Genomic DNA, 20,241 nt, shown 5'->3' with positions numbered 1-20,241 from the left:
TATATCTTTGGAAATAGTGAGAGTTATTTCATGTGTGGTAAGAGAGCAGCTATATTTATGAACAGCGTCTGCAATGAGTCTGCAGCTGTCAATTGTTCATAAACACGCAGATGGCAGTAAATCGTTTTAGTACATTAGATGGTGGGTGGAAGAGCAGCGAGACTAGAGGCTCACACAAGCAGGGCGCGCTAAAGTAAGCCTTTAAACATTTCATTATGGGTGCATCGTCACCCACATACAGTATAAAAAGGTAGGTGGTTTATTGGCTTTTGTTCTGCTAGATTACAGAAGTTTTTACTCAAAAAGTCTTTTCAGATCAACTTTCAGGTTGGAAAATATTTAAACGGTTGTGCAACAGCAGATAATTCCTTTCTTTCAGTTAAATAAAAAAACTATAATTCGTTCAGCTATATAGGAGCAGGATTTCTGTACATTTTCACCTGCTGCTGAGTGAGTCAGCACTTTGGGGAGCAGAGGATGACTCACATGCGGAGTCTGACATTGCTGTGGGGGAGGACTTCCTGGAGCTGTGGGAGGAAACCGAACGTGCGCCGCTCGTTCTGTCCCGTGGAGGGTCCAGAGTGGAGCAGATGTCCAGGTACAGCTCCTGAGCCTGGAACACAGAGGGATGCTCAACATCTGAATCTGACATACAGACTGACCTGGGAAAAGCTGCTGATTGTTCGTAGAAGGACCCATGTCTGTTACCTTCACTGAAGAGGGAGCGATTCCAGGTGGAGACAGCTCTTCAAAGCGAAATGCTCGCCTCCTTTCAGCACGCACTTCAGCATAACTGAAAAATAGAATCGAAAATGTGATTGTTTTACAAGTGTGCTGTATTTCAAATATATACAATGCTGTATTATGGCAATTTAGGGTTGAAAACAAAAATATATAGAGCAGGGGGGTTAGGTAAAAGCTAAAATGGGTACATTTTTGGTGAAAAGATTCAAAAACGCAAAATGTCCCATTTCTTTTTTCTCGTACATTTGGGACTCAATTTAAATTCAAATACTGTTGTTCTATTATTTGAAAATGTGCACAATTCTGAGTTTTTTCTCTGTAAATAAAACCCTATCCCCAGTCAAATTGTGTTTTATGACCCAAATACAAGGTTGTAAATGTAACTTTTTTGCCAACAGCCGGTGCATTACTTCCCTAATCCAAGGAAACTGACACAAAATGTATATGTTACTTTCATTTTGCATATATTTTATACCCCAGGATTAAACCAATAGGCCTACCTGACGACAGTGTGCGTACAGACGATGAACTCAGGTTTGGAGTTCCACTGGTGGTATGTGATGTAGTAGTGAGTCTGCAACCAAATCCACTGCTGTCCTTTGGTCAGGAAGCGATAGTAGCAGGATTTACCTTTTCCAAACTGCATTACTGTGGAGGAAAATAAAGAATGTAAACCAAAACCAATTTTAATCTGAGGGTGGTTTATAAAAGAGGAGTGACAGAAATACTCACGCTGCTTATGACACTGAGCTATAAGCTCCAAGTCATCCACATGATAGTAATCATAGCCTGAAGTGCCAAGAACCTCAAAGGGTAAATATCCTATGATTGGTGATGCCCTTGAAGATAAAAAAGAAGATTAAATAGGTGTGAGCTATAATGTTGATTATTGATAGGAGAAGACATCATATACATATTTTTACCTGTGATCTAAAAACAGAAACTTCCATTCAAGGCTGTGTCTGGATGTGAATTCATCAGAAGGATCTTCCACATTACATAAATCCTGAACAGAAAATACAGAGAATGTTACTTATGGGCTTTTATAGCAAAGAAAGCAGTTACCAATCCTATAATATGTTATTTTTGTCTAAGTACTAGTTCGAGCATTTGAAGCCTCATCTACTAAATTCAGCTTATCTTTTACATGTCATCGTATTTGTATTATTTCATCAATGCCTTAAAGCTGTAACCTTTAACATTTAAGAATTTGGTGAACGCATGTGACAACTTAAAGTACTCTGTGGGAGGAATTGTGAAAAATATGCTAGGTTTGGAGTTGGAGAAAAATAACTGCAAATTAAAGGGAGTATTTGTCTTGTGTCTGAGGAAAAAAATATTCCATGTGTCATATGGTCCAGACTTGACTGTAACAGTCCTTCCATCTGGCAAATCTGTGTCTGTGTCTTGCTCGTGAACTGTTAGTGACGGTGTTATGCTGTGTGTTATGCATGCCCACTGCACCTCGCGGGAGCGCGCCACAGCGTAAAGCATAAACTCCCAGACATTTCAATGAGTTGTACGGCAAAGTTAGCTCTGGAAAATATATAATTTCCTTTTTGGCGGGCATCCATAACAAGGCATAACACCGGAGCCCTGCTGCGGGGAAACTTTGGCGCTGTTCTGAGTTTGTTCTAATCCGTCAAAATGACGGACTGCTTTCAGATTTTTCCGTCATTGTTAAAAAAAATCCGTCATAGACGGAAAATATTCGGTTAACGCGACTTCTGGGATAGACACTCAATGTTTTAGTCTTTAGCTTCATCTTACTTTTCTTTTAAGTTTGATCTGAACATTAAAGACCTCAGAAAGGTTCAGGGCTTCAATTTACTTCAATGACTGTCCAGATGTCCTCTTAGAGAGCACATTTGGGAGGATTCATCTGTAATCTAATGATGTAATCAGTTGAAAAAGAGAAGTCTCCAGAATGCTCGTAACAATGGAGTTTGCATGTAACAAAATGTGTGCTCCCACTCATGCCATTAGACCACAGACCATTTTGATTATCATCGTCACCAGCACCACCTGTTTTATTCATCTGAGAGAATTGATGCCAAAAATGCGGGGAAAAGAAAGGCACAGGAATTTGGATCTGGTCTTACCTTTAGAAATTGCGGAGTGACTAATCGTACAGTAGCGATGAGGCAAACCTGCTCTTCAAGAGACGTCTGCAGGCTTCTTGGTAACGTCAAATCCAGCCCGTTACAAGAAGACGTAGGCACTGCATGACAAGCACGAGAATCGTGGGTTGGTCAATTTTACTTTTTTAAATATATAGATTTTCTCCATTTAAGTTGATTATGAGTATTTACATAAAACGACATTAATGTTAAAGAACTGGAATACATTGAAACAGGAAGAAAATAAAAGGCCTTACCATTATTATGGAATTTGAAATCTCCAACAAACTTGACGTACTCGTACTCAACCGGCTCATTCGGGTCAATGTTTTCTCTGGCTAGATGGCAGCAAAATTCAATATGTTCCTCACCTGAAAAACAGCACGTTTTATTTTCATTAAAACAGCTTTTTTTTACGTTATAATCAATTATTTTTGCTTAAACCTTGTGCCTCTCTTTAAAAGAAATTGCTCTGATGTCCTTAGAGGACAAACATGCCTGCATAACAAATTGTAAAAATTAGATAATACCCCTTCTCCTGAGTTAAATGGGTTAACCAACATCAGTTCTGATCAAAACTACAACATATTCATACATTCTCCAGAATTTGAACCCTGAAATGTTCAGTTTGTTAACATATGCCATTGTTGTAGTGATTTTTTAGTGAACTTCATGCTAGTGGGAATTTTTATTTTCAATTGGAAAATTTAGAGTATTTGACCCAAAGGACAAAAAATCAAAAATCAATCTGGGGGAACATTGTCAAAAGTCAAATATTGAAACCAGATCTGAAACACTATCTTTGTGGTGGTGGGATCAATATTTTTTTAATGGGACATTTTTGCCCTTAATAGTCTGAGTGTTTTTTATTTTATTTAATGAAGCAGCTGAGTTTTAACCTTCATAAAATGTCCAACCTTGTCAAAACGATCAGGAAAGACAAAAGATTGTTGTGTCTTTCTAAATGTGGCAAAGACGTCACAATGGCTCCAGACATGGTCTGGGACTGTTCGCTATTTAGACTTCTAAGTATCAGGCAAGACATGAGCTTCTCGCAAGTTTCTTTTCCTGGGACAAGTCCAATAGTAACGCGGGATTAAGGTCAGTGTCTTGAGCCCCAGATACTACATTCCTTTAGATTACTGTGTGAACATAACAGTGATTTAAAGTCTTAACTATGATACTAAGCTAGCCCCTATAATTAACAAAAAAGATCAGCAATCCAATAAACGTCAGACCTAAATTCAGCAACCTGCTCTAAATATAAAGACCTTAACCGGGAAAATACCTCGCCTGAGTGTTATGTACACAGTGTTGCTCTAACATACTGAACCTGTGAACTCCTGATGTGGGACGCTACCTGGTGATGGAAACAATCAGGAACCAGACGACAGGTACTCACTTTCAAGAAAGTCAGCAGCAATGGGGTCAGTCATCAGCATGTGGGATGATAGCAGCTTATACACCTCCCCGTGTTCCCGCTCCGGGAGGAAATTCAAGATATTTTGGTCCACCATATCGGACTGGTGAAAAAGGAGAGGTGCATGACGGTCAGTCTTTAAGGCCTTTATGCAACACAACAGGTCACATGATTCTCACACTGGAGGATAACGCCATTTCTACTCCTGTGGCAGACTTAAACCAGCACATGCAGTAATTGATCAAATGAATTTTCTCTCATTAACACAATAAAGGTTAACAGCCCTGAACGAAAATCTCTATGTAGCACTCAAACTCTCTTTTTTTGTTTTTTGGGAACAAAAAATACAAAAGGATTAGAGCAGAAAACAAATGAGTTTTAGCAATAGAGTAAAAGTTGTTTCGGCTACTTCACTTACCGGTAAATGGCCAATGAGTGAAGACACACTGTCAGATACGTATATGATGTTGCCGTCTGTAGTTAATGCTATTAGGAAACCATCGAGGGCCTGTAAGGAGGAGAAATTAATGTGTGAAGGCGTAAATGAGAATGCTTACCATTCCACATCTCATCATCTGTAATAGTTATATGCATTACTAATTATTTAGTGTGTAGCTTTAAAGTTAGGGAGAGTGTTTCCTGCTTTATTTATAACACATATGTATCAATGTTGGAGCTAAAGTGACTCAGGCTGTTCCTCCTGGGCCTTACCTCCAACATCAGCTGAGTGAACTCCTCATTGCTGAGGAACGAAGGCTTCCAGTCCTGCCTCACATCGCAGGTTTCGTTCTGTGCAGTGATGTCTGAAAAAGAAAAGGATTAAGTGAGAATAATTACGTAATAATACATGTATAAAAGTTTGAAAGTAAAAACCATCCTCATACAGTCCTTGAACATTTCCCAAACTAAGCCTACATGCTGTACCTTCATACCTTTCTGTTTCTGCAGGAAGTCGATAGTCCTCTGCAGTATGGTGGACTTGTCCATCTTGCGCGGATGGCCTTGGCCCTGCAGCATGGTGCATAGCTCCTTGATGAGCACATTGAATTGGTCTCTTCTCTTCTTCTCCGATTTGTTACGAGACGCCCTACGGAAGTCCACCCGAGAGAACACAAATCAGTGAAATCTCAAGGCAAGCCAATGAAGAACCTGTTCTTAAACATTTAAATCCTTGTCAGATTGTTCAGCGCTTTACCAAATAAAAGCTAGCCAAGAGTGCAAGGACACACTTGGTTGCAGATGGATGGAATAATAAAAACTGTTTAAAATAGATGATCAACCAGTGACAAGAGTGGTATAATACAGAACACAGTATTTAACTGAACAGCCTCTTTTTTTATTTATATCCTTCCTAATGTGTTTCCATCAGCTATGGCTCTAAACGTGGTCACAGCCACACTTAATTTTAGAGCAGTATTAAAAGTGTTTAGGAAAGTAGTGTGAAAGTGTTACATGGCGAACAGCAGAAAGACGATGTTAGAAAGCTGAAGGATTTTTTTTTTTTTGTTGAGAATATTAGATTTACATTTACATTAGGAACAAAAGGTGGTCAAAACACAACTCCAAAGGAATACTCCTTTTGCTCCCCGTCCGTTAGATATGTAGCGGTAACAATTCAAAAGCGGTGTGTCTGTCAGCTTGTGTTGGATTCCCTCTGTACCAAGAAGTTATTAATGCAGCTTTTACAAGAAAAAGGATTCAGTTGTGATTTGAGATCGACTAATCTGAGATGGTACATTCATACGTACCATTTAGTGAATTTAAGGTTAATGTAATAAGAAATGTAATTCCAGAAATTACACATTAGTCAAATTAGTCGGAAGAAGGTATCTTCAGGGAAGCGGGACATATTCATTTGTAAAGATTCAACAAAGCTTCTCCAACATGACAGTCAGCAATCATAGAAAATATATTTTTTTAATACAAATCTAAAAGAAAGAAGTCATACAGCGGATAACTTTATAGCTGGTGCTCTTACATTGAGAATTAATGAATGTCTAGAAATGTGTGAAGGAGGAGCAAGAGGTGAACAAAGTCATTACCACTCATGAGCGCAGTTTTACCTGAATCTATTTCGGAAATACTTGAATTTCCATGGATTTCATTCTTAACCATGACATGAGATTAGGCTTTAAGGTTTTTTTAAAAGGATGACTTTCACAAAAGATGCATGTTTTCCAGGCAGACAGAGAAACTAAAAATGAATTTAGTAATAATCATTAATATAACATCCTGTATGTTACTCAGATATTACAGACTTCCTTTATGAAATAAATGAAAAACGAAATACCTTTTTGCCTTGTCTTTCTCATCTTCATCCATTAAATCGTCCACACAGCTGTTGGTGCTGGAAAACACAGGGGGACAAGACAAATGTAAATTATTTGATGATTTAAAAGGGCCATCAGGTAATAGCATTTACATTTAGTCATGATACATTTTTCACCCTTTCACAATAGACCTTTAAAGCATTTACTTGTCCTAGTGTTTTCAGTACTAGGACACTGAAACCGAAGCAGCTCAATGGAATTCTTCAATCATTTGGTACATGTGCTGTATCTTCTGTGATTTGTCATAATGTGTCTGCGAGTCGGATAAATTAAGGATGTAAACAGAGACACACTGTAATCCCACTGGCTACATTTAGTGCCACGATTCTATTCAAATAACCCGGTAACCCAGATGAGCTGCCTTGTTTGTCTCCTGTATTATTTAACGGGTCATGCATGCAAACTTCCTATTTTTGGTTCATGCACACTCAGGCTCACACTGTTTGATCATAGCAGGAAATATGGCAGCAAGTTCAACATGTGGAATCACATTTGATGTATGCAACCTCCTGCTGTGTCACAGAGCAGAGGGTTTATTAGCAGCTAGTCTTATCGTTTTCACACATTACTGCCAGTAGGTGTTTACTATCTGTGGCCGGGGCAGCACGGCCGGACTTTCATAATCTGTCACAAGTTCATCAATGGTAATAAACATAATCATAAAGTCATAAAGCCTAGTACAAATAAGACTTTACCCTGAATAATAGGGCCAGTTGTGAGTTACTCTGTGCATGTTACTACAGCATATTACAGATTACAACTCTAAGGAGTGCCACCAGACTTCTGCTCTTAGTTAGGTCCAGAGAGTTTCCATTTCTAAAGATTCAGGTTTGAGTTTAAGGCCTGCCTCAAACTCTATACTTTATGTATTTATAGACCACATAAGATGCCTGTTTCTTATTTATAAATTGCAATACCTAAATGGTAATATTGTCTAGATATATACAGTTACTCCTCAGGATTCCTCGTTTTTTCTTCAAAGAAGGGCTTTTCTATAAAGGGAGTTCATGTTATCCAAATTGAGGGTTTAAGGATTGAGGCTGTTGTATGCTGTTCAGATTGTAAAAACCCCTTGAATCTACTTTAGGATTTAGATTTATTTTGCGCTTTTTAATTTAAATTATATTTTCCTACATGAGTAATGAGGTACGATCATTTGAAAATGCACATAACAAATGGTAAAACCACATTTTGTTCCATGTGCACAGTGAGCTATTGGTGTGTCCAGAGCATTAAAAAAGCCACGCTCATACATGAGGGGCATAAGGCTTTTCTAAATGAAAGATGAGATACAGTGCATAATGGAAACTGAAAGCAAGCAGAAGTCAGAAATATAATGGTTGCTGGTTTCTATGTGTGGGTGTAACTCTGCATGTGTTAGATCAATATTCATAAAGAGTAATAATAAGGATGTATTCTTATGAGGACTTTTTATACAAGACATTAAGCAGAAGTACCTTTAAAAACAAGAAGATCATTAGAATTAGAGAATTAGTAAAAAAAAAAACATAAGAATAACACTTGTAATTAGCCAATGTAAATAAATACATTTCCAACTGTCGTTTAGAAATGATCACAGATCCCGCAAATGTAAGTGTTCTGATCACATCTGTGAGAAATGTTCCCTGCTTTGCAGATGGCAACTCAACGTGTACTTTATACTCAATATATCTATATTTATATAGCTGGGGGGTTACACAATTGGCATGACACCAATTATTTCGATTGTAAGGAGCTTTCATTTACTGAATTAATTATTGGAATGTATTTTAACACTTGTTTAACATTTTCTCTTGTGTCTTGTGGTGCTGTACATTTTAAATGTAGGCTGCAAAACATTTCTCAGGATCCTTTTTAGAAATCCCTTTCACCCATACACTTGTTTACTATAATTGATCTATTCCTTAATTAATAGTGAACTCACATTCTCATCTAACTTACCATTGAAATATTAAATAGTGAAAGAGGAGGAATTGAGATAATATCGAGGACAAAATTACAAAAGCTATTTTACTTTAGGTCTACTGTATAAGCCAGAGGTACTTCTAAGGATCATAGACGAAATACTTTAGGAGGGAAGAGATGTGTTTCATATAATTAAAAAGGAAACTTTTTTTTTTTTGTGTGCATCAGAAAACGGCTAAAATTATAGTTTGAATAAAGCTTTCATGGAAGGAAATAAAAGTCCCAACGTATCCCAGCTCAGGTTTTTGTCCCCTTTTATATTTACTAGTGCAACATTTTAATGAGGAATAACCTACATTTTGAAGAACTGTTTGTATGACAATAGAAATGTGAACGTATAAAGTACAGTGTGTAACAGAAGAACAATAGAGATCACAGAGTGAACTAGTTTGGATACTCACTCCCATTCCCTGTGTGTGGATGGACAGGTGCCCCCGAAGTCAGAAAGATTGTCCATGCTCACTCCTGTCCCCAGCCAGGCCCGCTCTCAGATCTCATTAGTCCCATCCGCGCTGACCTCGTCTGAGCACCCTTTTGGAAAAAACATCTCACGGACCAGTTGCCCACAGCCTTCTCAAGTCCATCAAAGAAACGCCAAATCCTGGGGGGAAAACACACAAAATGGATTACAGCATCCTGTAAGTGGTCATTTAGCAGAGGAGCTGTGTTATTTAACCCAAGAAAACATAAGCAGGTGACATTTGGGACATACAACCTCCAATCATCTTTTTTTTTTACTATTGTTGGGTAACCATTAATAATGCAATGTAAAGTGCACTAGCAATCTTCAACTACCTGGTTACAGTACTTCATTACTAAAGAAGTGTTTTTCACAGGAGGTGTTCCCCTGACCTAGAAAACTGTCTGAGGCAGAAAGCTCTTTTGATAACCCAGCAAAGAAAATAAAGTGTGGAACAGCCGCCTCCTTCACATCCTCTGTTGTCAAGGTTAGACAACATCCATTATGGATTTAACTAAGAATGCTACGATAAGTAATAAGGGTATATTTTATCTTGAGTTCTGTGCCAAAGTGCGTTAGCATTTTTGGCTCAGGCAGGGGTCATTTAGATGCTTCTTATGAGACTTGTGTTTTGTTTTGGTAAAAATGGTTTGTAACGTCAGTTAGCTGAGATTCCCGTTAATCTGGTATGACACATTAATAGGTTCTTAAATCTTAAGATCCCCTGAGACACAGTGTCGTGAAAAAAAAAAAAAAAGTACCCGCCGAGGGGGACCTTGGGGCTTAACAGGTTAATTGTATATCAAGGGTATTATTGCAGTTGGTAGGTAAAGTGAATTTGGTGGTGTAACTCAGGAAATGTATCCTAAATTATTTTCCTTAATTTAAAATACATTTGAAACCCATTGTCAGAGGAGGAATATTAACTTCAGAGTGATGTATTGTAACCCTGAATACTCTGTGCCTCTGCCCTGTGATCGACTGGCGGCCGGTCCAGGATGTACTCAGTCTCTTGCCTGATATCAGCAAGGATTGGCTCAAATAAACCTTTATAGGATAAGCAGGTATAGCTAATGGATTAAAGGATGTACAATCTAATTGGAAAAAAGGTACATTTCAAGTGACAAAGCAGGAGATTGCAGTGGTTAGAGCTGGCAGGTACAGGCTCCCTGTGATCCTTGTCATCCCCTCGATCTTCACCTTTCAACACTGTCACTCTAGAATAAATGCTTATCTGGCCCCAAAAAACGCAGGGCATTGCATCTCAAGTGTTCCAAGGAGCGTGACAGCCAGCTGATTTCAGAAACTTCAGTTGTATACGATTCACATCATCACATGGGCAGATGTAAACCCCATGTGCTGATAATGTCTAGGATTAACCACAATAAACATTGTATTGCTAAAGAAAAAGTATACATATATCCCTAGATTGTCTTAAAGGCAAAGATACATGTGTACAGTTTCATCTTTGGTTTGCATCGTCACTGAAATTCCTACACTCATAAGGGATTTGAAAACAGTGAATAATGCCCCCTTTTATGGCCAATTAGAGAATTCAGAAGAGTGAAACAGTTCAACCAAAATCATGTCACTCTGACCTAAGGCTCATTTAAAATCTAAATGTTACTTTATGCTCTAAAACCACCAGTCCCTGCTGTGCACAGTTTTCTCAAATGTTCCCACAGGCTTACTTTCATAGAAGGTAGGAATGACTTGCACAAACCAGGATAATTGAAACGCACTTTTCCATGAGTCTTAATTATTGTTAACAACCCGACACCTCCTCCTTCCCTCCCATCCACATAAACCCATTCAAATGGAAAGCAGCAGGGAGAAAACGTTGCACCAAAGGAGGTTGAACTGCCAAGGACTCAAGCTCTTAATTGTTAAAGACAATCTGAGCTATTATTTAATTGGGTCACTATTTTTCCGAAATTGATCATGACATTCATGATCAGCATCAAAGAAAATTGCAATTGCTGAGCAAACACTTGCAATAATTGCTCTGCTCTACTCACTTACTGCCAAACTACTGATTTCAGCTTGAGAATTATCTCATATAGAACTGTAATGTATCATAAAATGTTGATAGAATAACTAAATGAAAAACATAGGTGCGTATTGACAAAACGAGAAACACATTTTCATTTAAGCAACATATAACAAATAAATCCACGCTGGTAATACAATTTAGCCTACTACAAAAAAATTCTAATAGAGAAAAAAAGCAATTTTCAGTGCATCAAGAATAGCGCATGCAACGTTAACCTATACGTATTGCCTTTGCAAAGCTGTGTAAAACAAAACCTCCCATACAACCAGCATTCTTCTAAAGTAATGAGGTTAAACCTACCACACCTTGCAAGGTTAACCTCTAAAAAAAAAACAGAGTCTAATTACACTTGTGCCTTAGTATTTAAAGCCTTTAACCAGCAACCTGAACTCATGACAGTCAGTACACTGAAGTTCAAGTTCATGAGTAAACTCAGGAAGTAAACAGGCTGTAAAAGGATGGAGACTGTTACTCTGACAAGAAATTGCTTTATTCCTAAACGTACAGGAAAAGCGGGGTTGGAATAACTGTGTGTTTTTCTGGAGGCAGTGTCGGTTTCCTTTCTTTTAAAGTTTAATGGAGGAAAAGCCCCTGCTGTCACCAACCGAACCTCACACCTCACCCTATAGCTTGTTGTGGGATATAATGTTGCTCCTTTGTATATTTAATTTCACTCTACTCACCAGGCAAACAGCATTAGCACAGTGCATATTTTTAAATATATTTCGAGTCTTTTTAATGCCTTGAGAAAAACGACATCTGAAAAAACCCTGTTTCCCCGCATCTTTCCACTTTCATGCAGATTCAAATTAAATGAGGTCATGCTTTCTGTCAGATCCTCCTTTAGAGATTACTAACACCTGTGTGTGGCTCTCAGTTAATGATGCATACTTTTTGAGCATACGGATTGTTTCTGAAACCATCAGTAACTTTACGATAACGATTGCTTGTAGAAGCCTTGGAACAGAAGAATAGAATATAGAATAGAATATATCTTTATTGTCATCACACATCAGTGCAACGAAATTCAGTTGGCATCTCTCAATGCAATACATAACATAAATAAGAACACATCCATAAAAACAGTGATAAAGCAGAGATAGTAGCAATAATAATCAGGGTCATCATATGCACTTTACCAGAATGTTAAAATATATAAAGCTACAATGTTTAAATATAAATAGTTACTAAAAAAATATCAGTTGATACTTAATAAATATATAAATAAATAACATGGTATTTTAGGCTGCAGTCTTTGATGGGAAGTAGTGTGTAGGGTTGGGAACCGAAACTCGGTTCCAGATGAGAACCGATAAGAAAATGCCGGGTACCGGGTACCCATACAAAATACACAATTTCGGTTCTGCTTAACGGTTCCTAAACGCGGTAGACCCTGTATTCCAGCGGGTCCGTCTGCTCCGCGGTGTTGCGGTGACCCGGTGGAATACAGGGCGGACCTGGAGAATCACAGAACGGCCGGTCGTCAGCGGGCCGTTGACGGCCGGCTCGGTACGCTGACGGCCGGCATCGCCCTTCATTTTTTTAAACGGCATCATATAAATTGCGCTGACAGGCGACAGAGGTCCACAGTTGCCCCGCAGCGATGCTCCCCCGCCCTCCCGTAGACATTTCACGAGCTCAGTCACTTCATAACACCAAAGATAGGTCGCGGTAAACACTCTGAAGTGAGGCTCCACTACACTAAAAAATAAAAATAAAAGGCAAAGTGTAATGCCTGTTAATAGCTTGCCACAGGCATAGCTCAGTTAAAATAAAGCACAGCTATTGTGCAATACATTTGTATTGCATGTATATTTTTTAGTAACAATTTCAGTTAAAGCTTTTAAGAATAAATATATTTTTGTTATCTAAACGTTTGACCTCTTTATTTTACAATTTTTGAATCGAAACGGGGAATCGATAAGAACCGGAATCGATAAGCAGAACCGGAATCGAAATCGGAATCGATAAATTTCAAACGATACCCATCCCTAGTAGTGTGTTTGTATGTGTGCATATTATAGTGCGTTTAGTGGTTGGACAGGGATGGGAGTGATGGAGGCCACAGCTCTGGGAAAGAAGCTGTTCTTCAGTCTGTTGGTGCGTGCTTTTATTGACCTGAACCGTCTGCCGGATGGCAGCGGTTCGAACAGTGAGTGGCCGGGGTGTGTGATGTCTCTGATGATACTGCTGGCTTTCTTCTGCAGTCGACTTTTGTAGATGTTATCAAGGTTGGGCAGCTCAGTCCCAACGATGCGCTGAGCAGCCTTCACCACCCGTTGCAGGTCCTTCCGCTCTGCGGCTGTGCAGCTGGTGTACCACACAGTTATGCAGCTGGACAGGGTGCTTTCAATGGTCGACCGATAGAAGTTTACCAGCAGTTTTTGTGGAAGCCTGGCCTGTCTTAGTTTCCTCAGGAAAAACAGTCTCTGCTGTGCCTTTTTCACCAGGTTTGAGGTGTTTGAGGTCCATGTTAATTTATTGGAGATGTTGACTCCAAGGAACCGTAGGTCTTCCACGCTCTCCACTGCTTCTCCATGGATGTGGAGGGGGAGATGGACTTCCTTTTTTGTCCTCCTGAAATCAACAATGAGCTCCTTAGTTTTGGAGGTGTTAAGGACAAGGTTGTGTTCCTTACACCAGTCAGTCAGATGAGAGAGATCTTGACAGCAGATATTTTCCTCAGAGCCGTCAGAGACAGAATACCAGTTTGATCAGAGATTGAGGTGTGGTCTGTCGGCCCCAGCACGTAAGGATTGGAGCTGAAAACGATTTGCTGCCATATGTGATTTATTATAGATTTTTCCATATGGATGGCATGCACATACTTTCATCGGATGCACAGCATGTCCGTACTGAGAACTATATTCAGATCTGACTCACTGTTTTGTCACAAGGACACAGTTTCAAAGTCTTGAAGCAGATAAGAGCTAAACACCCAGACTTCTTTAAGTGTTGATCAGTTTACTGGGTAATTCATTCATTCATTCACATTAGTGCAGTTTATCTTTAATCTATTGGAAGCCCAAAGAGCAAAGAGACCTACTTTGTTCACTTGTGACATACTGAGCAAGCTTGCTTCTATTATCTTGGCAGATAATTACCTCCATATTAAACTGTCAGCAGGATTACAGAAAAACTTCTGACCCGCTTTTCATAAAACTTGCTGGAAGTGTGTAGTATAGACCAAAGAAAAACACATTACATTTTGGAGCGGTTATGTATCAAGAGGCAGATATACGCATTATTTTTTACTTATGGAAATAGCTTTGGTAGAGGTCTGCGTTCTCTGAGTGTACTTTGGTTTATCCTATGACCCAAATATTAGAATTTGGCTTAAACAATTTGCATCTAACCTCTGACCTCTTCATATCTCTAGGCAAATGTGGCCATTATAGGCAATGTTACCAAAACCTGGAAAATAATTGTTTAATGGCAATACTGGATTTCTGCATTCAGAAACCTTTTCTCAATATATTTCAATATAGAATCCATATTGGTTGCATACTTTCTAGTTTGAAATCGACAAACCAGAAATGGTCAGTAAAGATGACCCTTCAAACTTCAAGTTCGAACCCAACAGTCTCACCAGCTCAGATATTCACAGCAGTTTCTCATTATTGAGATTTGAAAACCGGCACACAGGCAATGTTTGATTATTAAATTCAGTCTCATATCAATATATTACCCAGCCCTATCTGGAATAACACAATACACCCACTCATTAAGTGCTGCTGACCATTCAGAGTAGAGTTATTAGAGGGTTTATCAAGCTTATGTATCATTGCTCACACATACACAATTAATAAATCAGGTGACAGAGTGCTTGTGAGAAAATGCTACCTGTACGCTTCAACAGTCTTCAAAAATACAATGGGTTCCAGCTGAAGAGCTTGCAGTGTGATACTGCTGTTGTGCTGGTAGAGAACTGGAGTAGTGACTGCTACTGTATGTGTGTGTAAAGTTTACATTGCCGGACCACCTCCCCCTGCAGCTGGTTTTGATCTGTCAGGTAAACATTAACTGGGCTGGACAATTGTTTTAGTTCAGCTGGAAATTATTGATTTGACACATACGCCTGTTTGATCTTACATCTCAAATAATTTGAAATCATATTTCACTAATTTGCTTTCATTTACCCATAAATGCTTATTGTGGGTAAATATTACAATACATACTGTACATGATAACATCACAATGTCCAACACCTTTGTGATCAGGAATTCATCTGGTGGTCCTTTGTTTATCAATATCTTAGCATTTATTTAGAAAATAAATATATTTGCAATGGGGTACATTTAGAAAATTCTAAATGTTTAAAACAAATATTGTAAGTTGTAAAAGCATTATTTCTGGGGGGATTTTTGTTGTTGACTGATAAGGAAACCCTTGGCTACTATAGGTTACACACCTAGCCATAAAAACAGTGGGTGGGCCAATGAGTACACTCAATGACCCTTTAACTTCCAGCAGCCTATAGTAAATAAGTAATTCTGTCACACTTCATCCGTAGACCTCTGTGTAATAAAACTGTGTCAAGTGCAAATGAGAAGTCAAAAATACTGGGCTAAAATGAAAAACAGTGGGTTAGTGAAAGACATGTGAACTCCAGTAGACTTAAAGCTGCCAGGTTGGGTAACATCAGCCTGACCTAAACCCGTTGAGAAATTATTAAAGGATTTATTTTCCCGTGACTTTTAACATTTTGCTCTCTGACGTTTGACAATCCCTTCAGTGTTTTACCATGCATGTCACCATCAGCAGAGGTACAAACGGGGGGAAGAAATGTGTTATTTCAACCTTGTAACGAGGGCACTAGAATGACTGTGCGCTGAAAACATGTAAGCAGCATTCAAGAGCTCTTGTAACGTTGCTCATACAAGACTCCCGTAATCCACACAATATATTCAGCCTAAGCAGTCTGACAGGAGTAAGCATAATTGAAAAAAGCTAAGCATGCTGTCGAACACCTCTCCTTTAAAACGCTGGTGAACTTTGATGTTATAACAACGCGACACTGAAAGCTTACATTAAATCTCACCTACCTTGAAAACGTGTGTCCAGAAGAAAGAATGGTCGACACTTAACTTTAACCAATCTGTTCATTTTTTTAAACTACAGCATAGCAGCTTAACGTCACCACCACGAGAGCACCGAAAGCGTTACATTGCATAACAACGCCTAAGTTAAAAACGTGCTGTTATTGATCGCCGGTGAGCTGTCTGTGGCTTTGACAGTCCTCATTTATCAACAAAACACACCAGCTAAATGTCCCTTTTGTGGTGTTTGCTAGTTGCGGGCTGTGTCTGTCTATTTTCCAGGCACTGTACTCCACATCCTCCGCTGGCAGGGACTTGTAAACAGGACCGAGTGGCTGAGAGAAAGTAGGTCAGCTGGTAGCTCAATACTCGGCTAACGACGGCAGGAGCAGCAGCATAAGCAGTGTGCAGCACATGAGCACAACCGACAGAAACCTGTAGTGACCGGGGGGTGATTGTAATATTTAGCATGTGCTTTATGCATAATAGCACGCACCCCACTAAATGACATGTTGATGTGTAATGTGTGTGTGGGAAGTAACTAAGTACATTTACTCAAGTACTGTACTACAATTTGGAGGTAGGCCTTCTCTCACTTTACTTGAGTATTTCCATGTTGTGCTACTTTATACCTCTATTCCACTACATTTGAAAGAGAAACAATGTAAGTTTACCCCACTACCTTTATCAAACAGTTTAAGCTACTTTTAATAAAATGCATCTCTAAAAACTAAACGAGTGGAGCAACTCAGAAAAGAGTGAAATTATTTAAGTATTTTACAAAAAGTCAATCAGAACTTTGTTTGTCTACTCTACAACATAACTACGTGATGCAACCATATTATCTAGAAAGGTCACATATAAATATAATTATATACACATAAAGGCACTTTTTCTGCACAATGATTACTTTTACTTTTGATACTATACCTTTGTACTTGTACCAAAGTAAGATTCTAAATGCAGGACTTCAACTTCAATTTTGACAGTAGTGCATTGATAATTTACTCAAGTAAAGCATCTGAATACTACTTCACTGTTGTGTGTGTGCGTACGCATTTGTGTGTGTGCATGCATGCGTGTGTGCAGTGGCGGTTCTTGAACATTTTACATGGGGTGGCAAAGGGGGGGCAAGAGGTCATGCCAGGGTGGCATGGGAGGGCGTACAGTACGTGGTATTTTATACTGTATAACCTTTTTATTGTTAAATCATGCCCTAACACAACTGTTCTTAATGCACAAGAGAAATAAGGTGTTCAGATAAACAAACTCAAATATAGTATAAAACAGCAGAAAATACTCATGATACCCTAGAATTCTGCTTACAGGCCGTCCACACGGAGGCGTACGTTGAAGCTTCAACGCTTCTGCCCATTCACTTTGAATGGGGTGACGTCACGCTTTGCCGAACTGCATTGTGGGAGCATCGCTTCACTTTGCTCGCGTTGCTCGCTTCAAAAGTTGAGCAATGTTCAACTTTTGAAGCTTCGACGGAAGCGTCAGCCAATCAAATCATGCCAGTACAAGCTCTAGCCCAGCGGTTCTCAACAGGTCAGGCCTCGGGACCCACTTTTTACTTGGTCAATACATCGCGACCCAACATTTTGAAGCACTCAAATCTATTCAACAAAAAATCGTGCTGTAATATACGCTTTTCAGCATACAATATTAATAAAAGTGAAGTACAGTGCATATATCCCTTATATCCAGTACTCGAGTTGAGGGGGGATGAGGGGGGATAGCATCCCCCCTGAAATAAAAACGGTCAAAATCACCCCCCTTCTAAAACTGCCATCCCTTATGTAATTTTATCAATGAACGTGGCACTGGTATTACTGCTATTTCAACATTAATTGTGCGCATTTTGAGTCAAATACTGTGAGGGAGGGAGCACGCACACACGCAATGACATTTTTACCGAGTCACTGACGCTATACTATGCGAGTGCCCTAGAGGGCGCCAGAGCGCCGTGATGCGCCTGTTTGATCGATGCCAGAAGCGCAGGTAACGGTCATCACAATGGCCAAGCAACCAGGAGGACAACGCGATCTGAGGGACTTCATATTTAAAAATACTAAAAATAACATTTCAGGTAAGTCAATAATCAGTAATCTTAGTCATTACTCATTACTTTAGTCACCAAAGGTGGAATCTATGGACATAAGCAGCAATAACAACTTAGTTTGGAGTTTAGCTACGTTTTTCTCTCGTGTTAGCTAGCTGGTAAGACTCAAAACTGTTGATGAAATGATACCACCAGCACCAGTAGAGCTGAAACCCCTCCTTCAAGCAGTGAACACTCTGGTCATCTCCACAGCTGAGTGTGAACGTGAAAAAGCATGTCAGCCTTGCTTTTCATCAAGTGTGTCGGCCCTCCACTGAACAAGTTCAGACCAGAGGTATATGTCAAGACTTGGCTTCAAAGCCATTGCTTAGCTAACAATCCGAAAGCAAGAGCCAGAAAAATTGAGACCAAAAAGCATGATTATGAAAATCTTTGGAAACTTCTATGAGATGGGGGAGAGTGGAGTAGGCAGCCATTGACAACATTGGTCCTATTTTGTATTATCTGTATAATCTTTTAATATATTTTCATATTTCGTAAACAATTTCAATTTGCACTTAATGCCCTGTTCCTAAAAAATTTCATGAAGAATTTACATAATGATTTAATTAATTACGATACAAATGTAACCCTTTAGATACCAGTTTTAATCGTATACCAGTAACTGCTTTTTTGAAAAAATACACTATAATTCAATATTCTAAAAACTATTTTGACTTTATTATTAGTATAATCAGTTGATCCATCTGAATAATAAATGAGGGACTGTTAACCTACAAGATTTGTACCATATACTTCATTATAACCACATTTTTGTATTCCCTCCCCCCCTTTAAATTAAAGTGAAAAAAATATTTTGCCCTAATTGTCCTCTGCATTTGACCCTAAATGTTATTCTACTCTAATTCTGAGGTGACTTGGTCAAGAGCAATAAAAGGAGTATCTGAACATCCATAACATGCATGTTGTTTTAGGAGTATAATTAGGGATGCACCGAATATTCGGCCACCGAAAATTATCGGCCGAAAATGGTTAAAAAGGCCCTTTCGGCTTTCGGCCGAAAGGGTTTTAGCACCGAAAAAATATCACCGAATGTCAGAACAGGCTTACGTTGGTAACCTAACGTGTTGTTGTGATGACGTAATAAAGACGCGGCGACCATGCTCGCGGCTCACAGGGGGGGGGGACATTGACCTTTGTCATCGAGATTGCCCTGAGCCTTTAACAAATCGTATTAAATAATCTGATGACAGAATTGTAAACAGAATAGCTGACATTTTAACAAACTAAATAACTCAGTTACCTCTAATCATTAACCCATGTTTGTATAATGTAGTTAACTCCGTGTAGCTGCTAGCATACATAACACCTGACGTGGAAACGTTACTCGTGGATGGGGCTACAGAGCTGCTAGAAAGACGGTCGAACCCGGTACATTCCTCCGTCTGCATGCGGTGCACTTTTGCTAAATGTTTAGACAAATTGTTCGTGCTTACATGCTAAACTCTTATTGCACTTATGGTAACAAGTATTCTCCACATCGAGACGGGTAACGTTTAACCACACCTCGAAGCGCCTTCTCTCCGCCATCTCCGCAGTGTGCTCCGCTGCATGTAGCAGCTGCGTGTGTGTAAACTGCCCCGCCCCCTCGCACACAGACGGGGGAGAGAGATCTCGTCTGATCGAAAATACATCATAGACGCATTTGTTGTCTTTTGCATATTAGAAACGAGTTGGCGACACTAAGACTGCGATATAATGTTTTTTAGCAATAATACATGACATATATAAATGTACTGTATGCATTCAAAAGTGCTGAATAAATGTTTTATGGACCCATAATAGTGATTATTATTTAAGTTAAGTTTTGCCATAATCATGTCTATTTCCATAATCAGGTAGCTGAACAACATTGGTAAAAAATGTATACATTATATATATATATATATATATATTTCTATTAATCATTTTCGGCCTTTCGGCATTCGGTTTTCGGCCAACTGTTTCCTATTTTCGGTATCGGTTTCGGCCAAGAATTTCCCATT

At 39.1% G+C, this 20,241-nt stretch overlaps 1 protein-coding gene across 2 annotated transcripts in view; it reads right to left on the bottom strand.

Moving 5' to 3' along the window:
• npas2 (neuronal PAS domain protein 2) overlaps positions 1-20,241 on the bottom strand; it is a 76,956-nt gene that overhangs the window by 15,726 nt on the left and 40,989 nt on the right. The window contains exons 1-14 of one of the 2 annotated variants that reach the window (XM_034204087.1): positions 16,138-16,506; positions 8,981-9,180; positions 6,575-6,631; positions 5,217-5,371; positions 4,996-5,087; positions 4,703-4,792; positions 4,267-4,387; positions 3,122-3,235; positions 2,847-2,965; positions 1,668-1,750; positions 1,477-1,583; positions 1,245-1,392; positions 709-793; positions 487-613 (exon numbers count right to left, since the gene is read on the bottom strand). In XM_034204087.1, the coding sequence (XP_034059978.1) occupies positions 487-613; positions 709-793; positions 1,245-1,392; positions 1,477-1,583; positions 1,668-1,750; positions 2,847-2,965; positions 3,122-3,235; positions 4,267-4,387; positions 4,703-4,792; positions 4,996-5,087; positions 5,217-5,371; positions 6,575-6,631; positions 8,981-9,036 (1,354 nt within the window). In that variant the 5' untranslated portion in view covers positions 9,037-9,180; positions 16,138-16,506. Of the gene's footprint in view, positions 1-486; positions 614-708; positions 794-1,244; positions 1,393-1,476; positions 1,584-1,667; positions 1,751-2,846; positions 2,966-3,121; positions 3,236-4,266; positions 4,388-4,702; positions 4,793-4,995; positions 5,088-5,216; positions 5,372-6,574; positions 6,632-8,980; positions 9,181-16,137; positions 16,507-20,241 lie in introns of those variants that run through there. The other variant, XM_034204088.1, reaches the window with a different exon arrangement.

The sequence above is a fragment of the Gymnodraco acuticeps genome, unplaced genomic scaffold (assembly GCF_902827175.1).
Source record: "Gymnodraco acuticeps unplaced genomic scaffold, fGymAcu1.1, whole genome shotgun sequence".
Lineage (NCBI taxonomy): Eukaryota > Metazoa > Chordata > Actinopteri > Perciformes > Bathydraconidae > Gymnodraco > Gymnodraco acuticeps.
The sequence above is the reverse complement of the archived record's forward strand: the minus strand, read 5'-3'. Positions and strand labels throughout refer to the sequence as shown.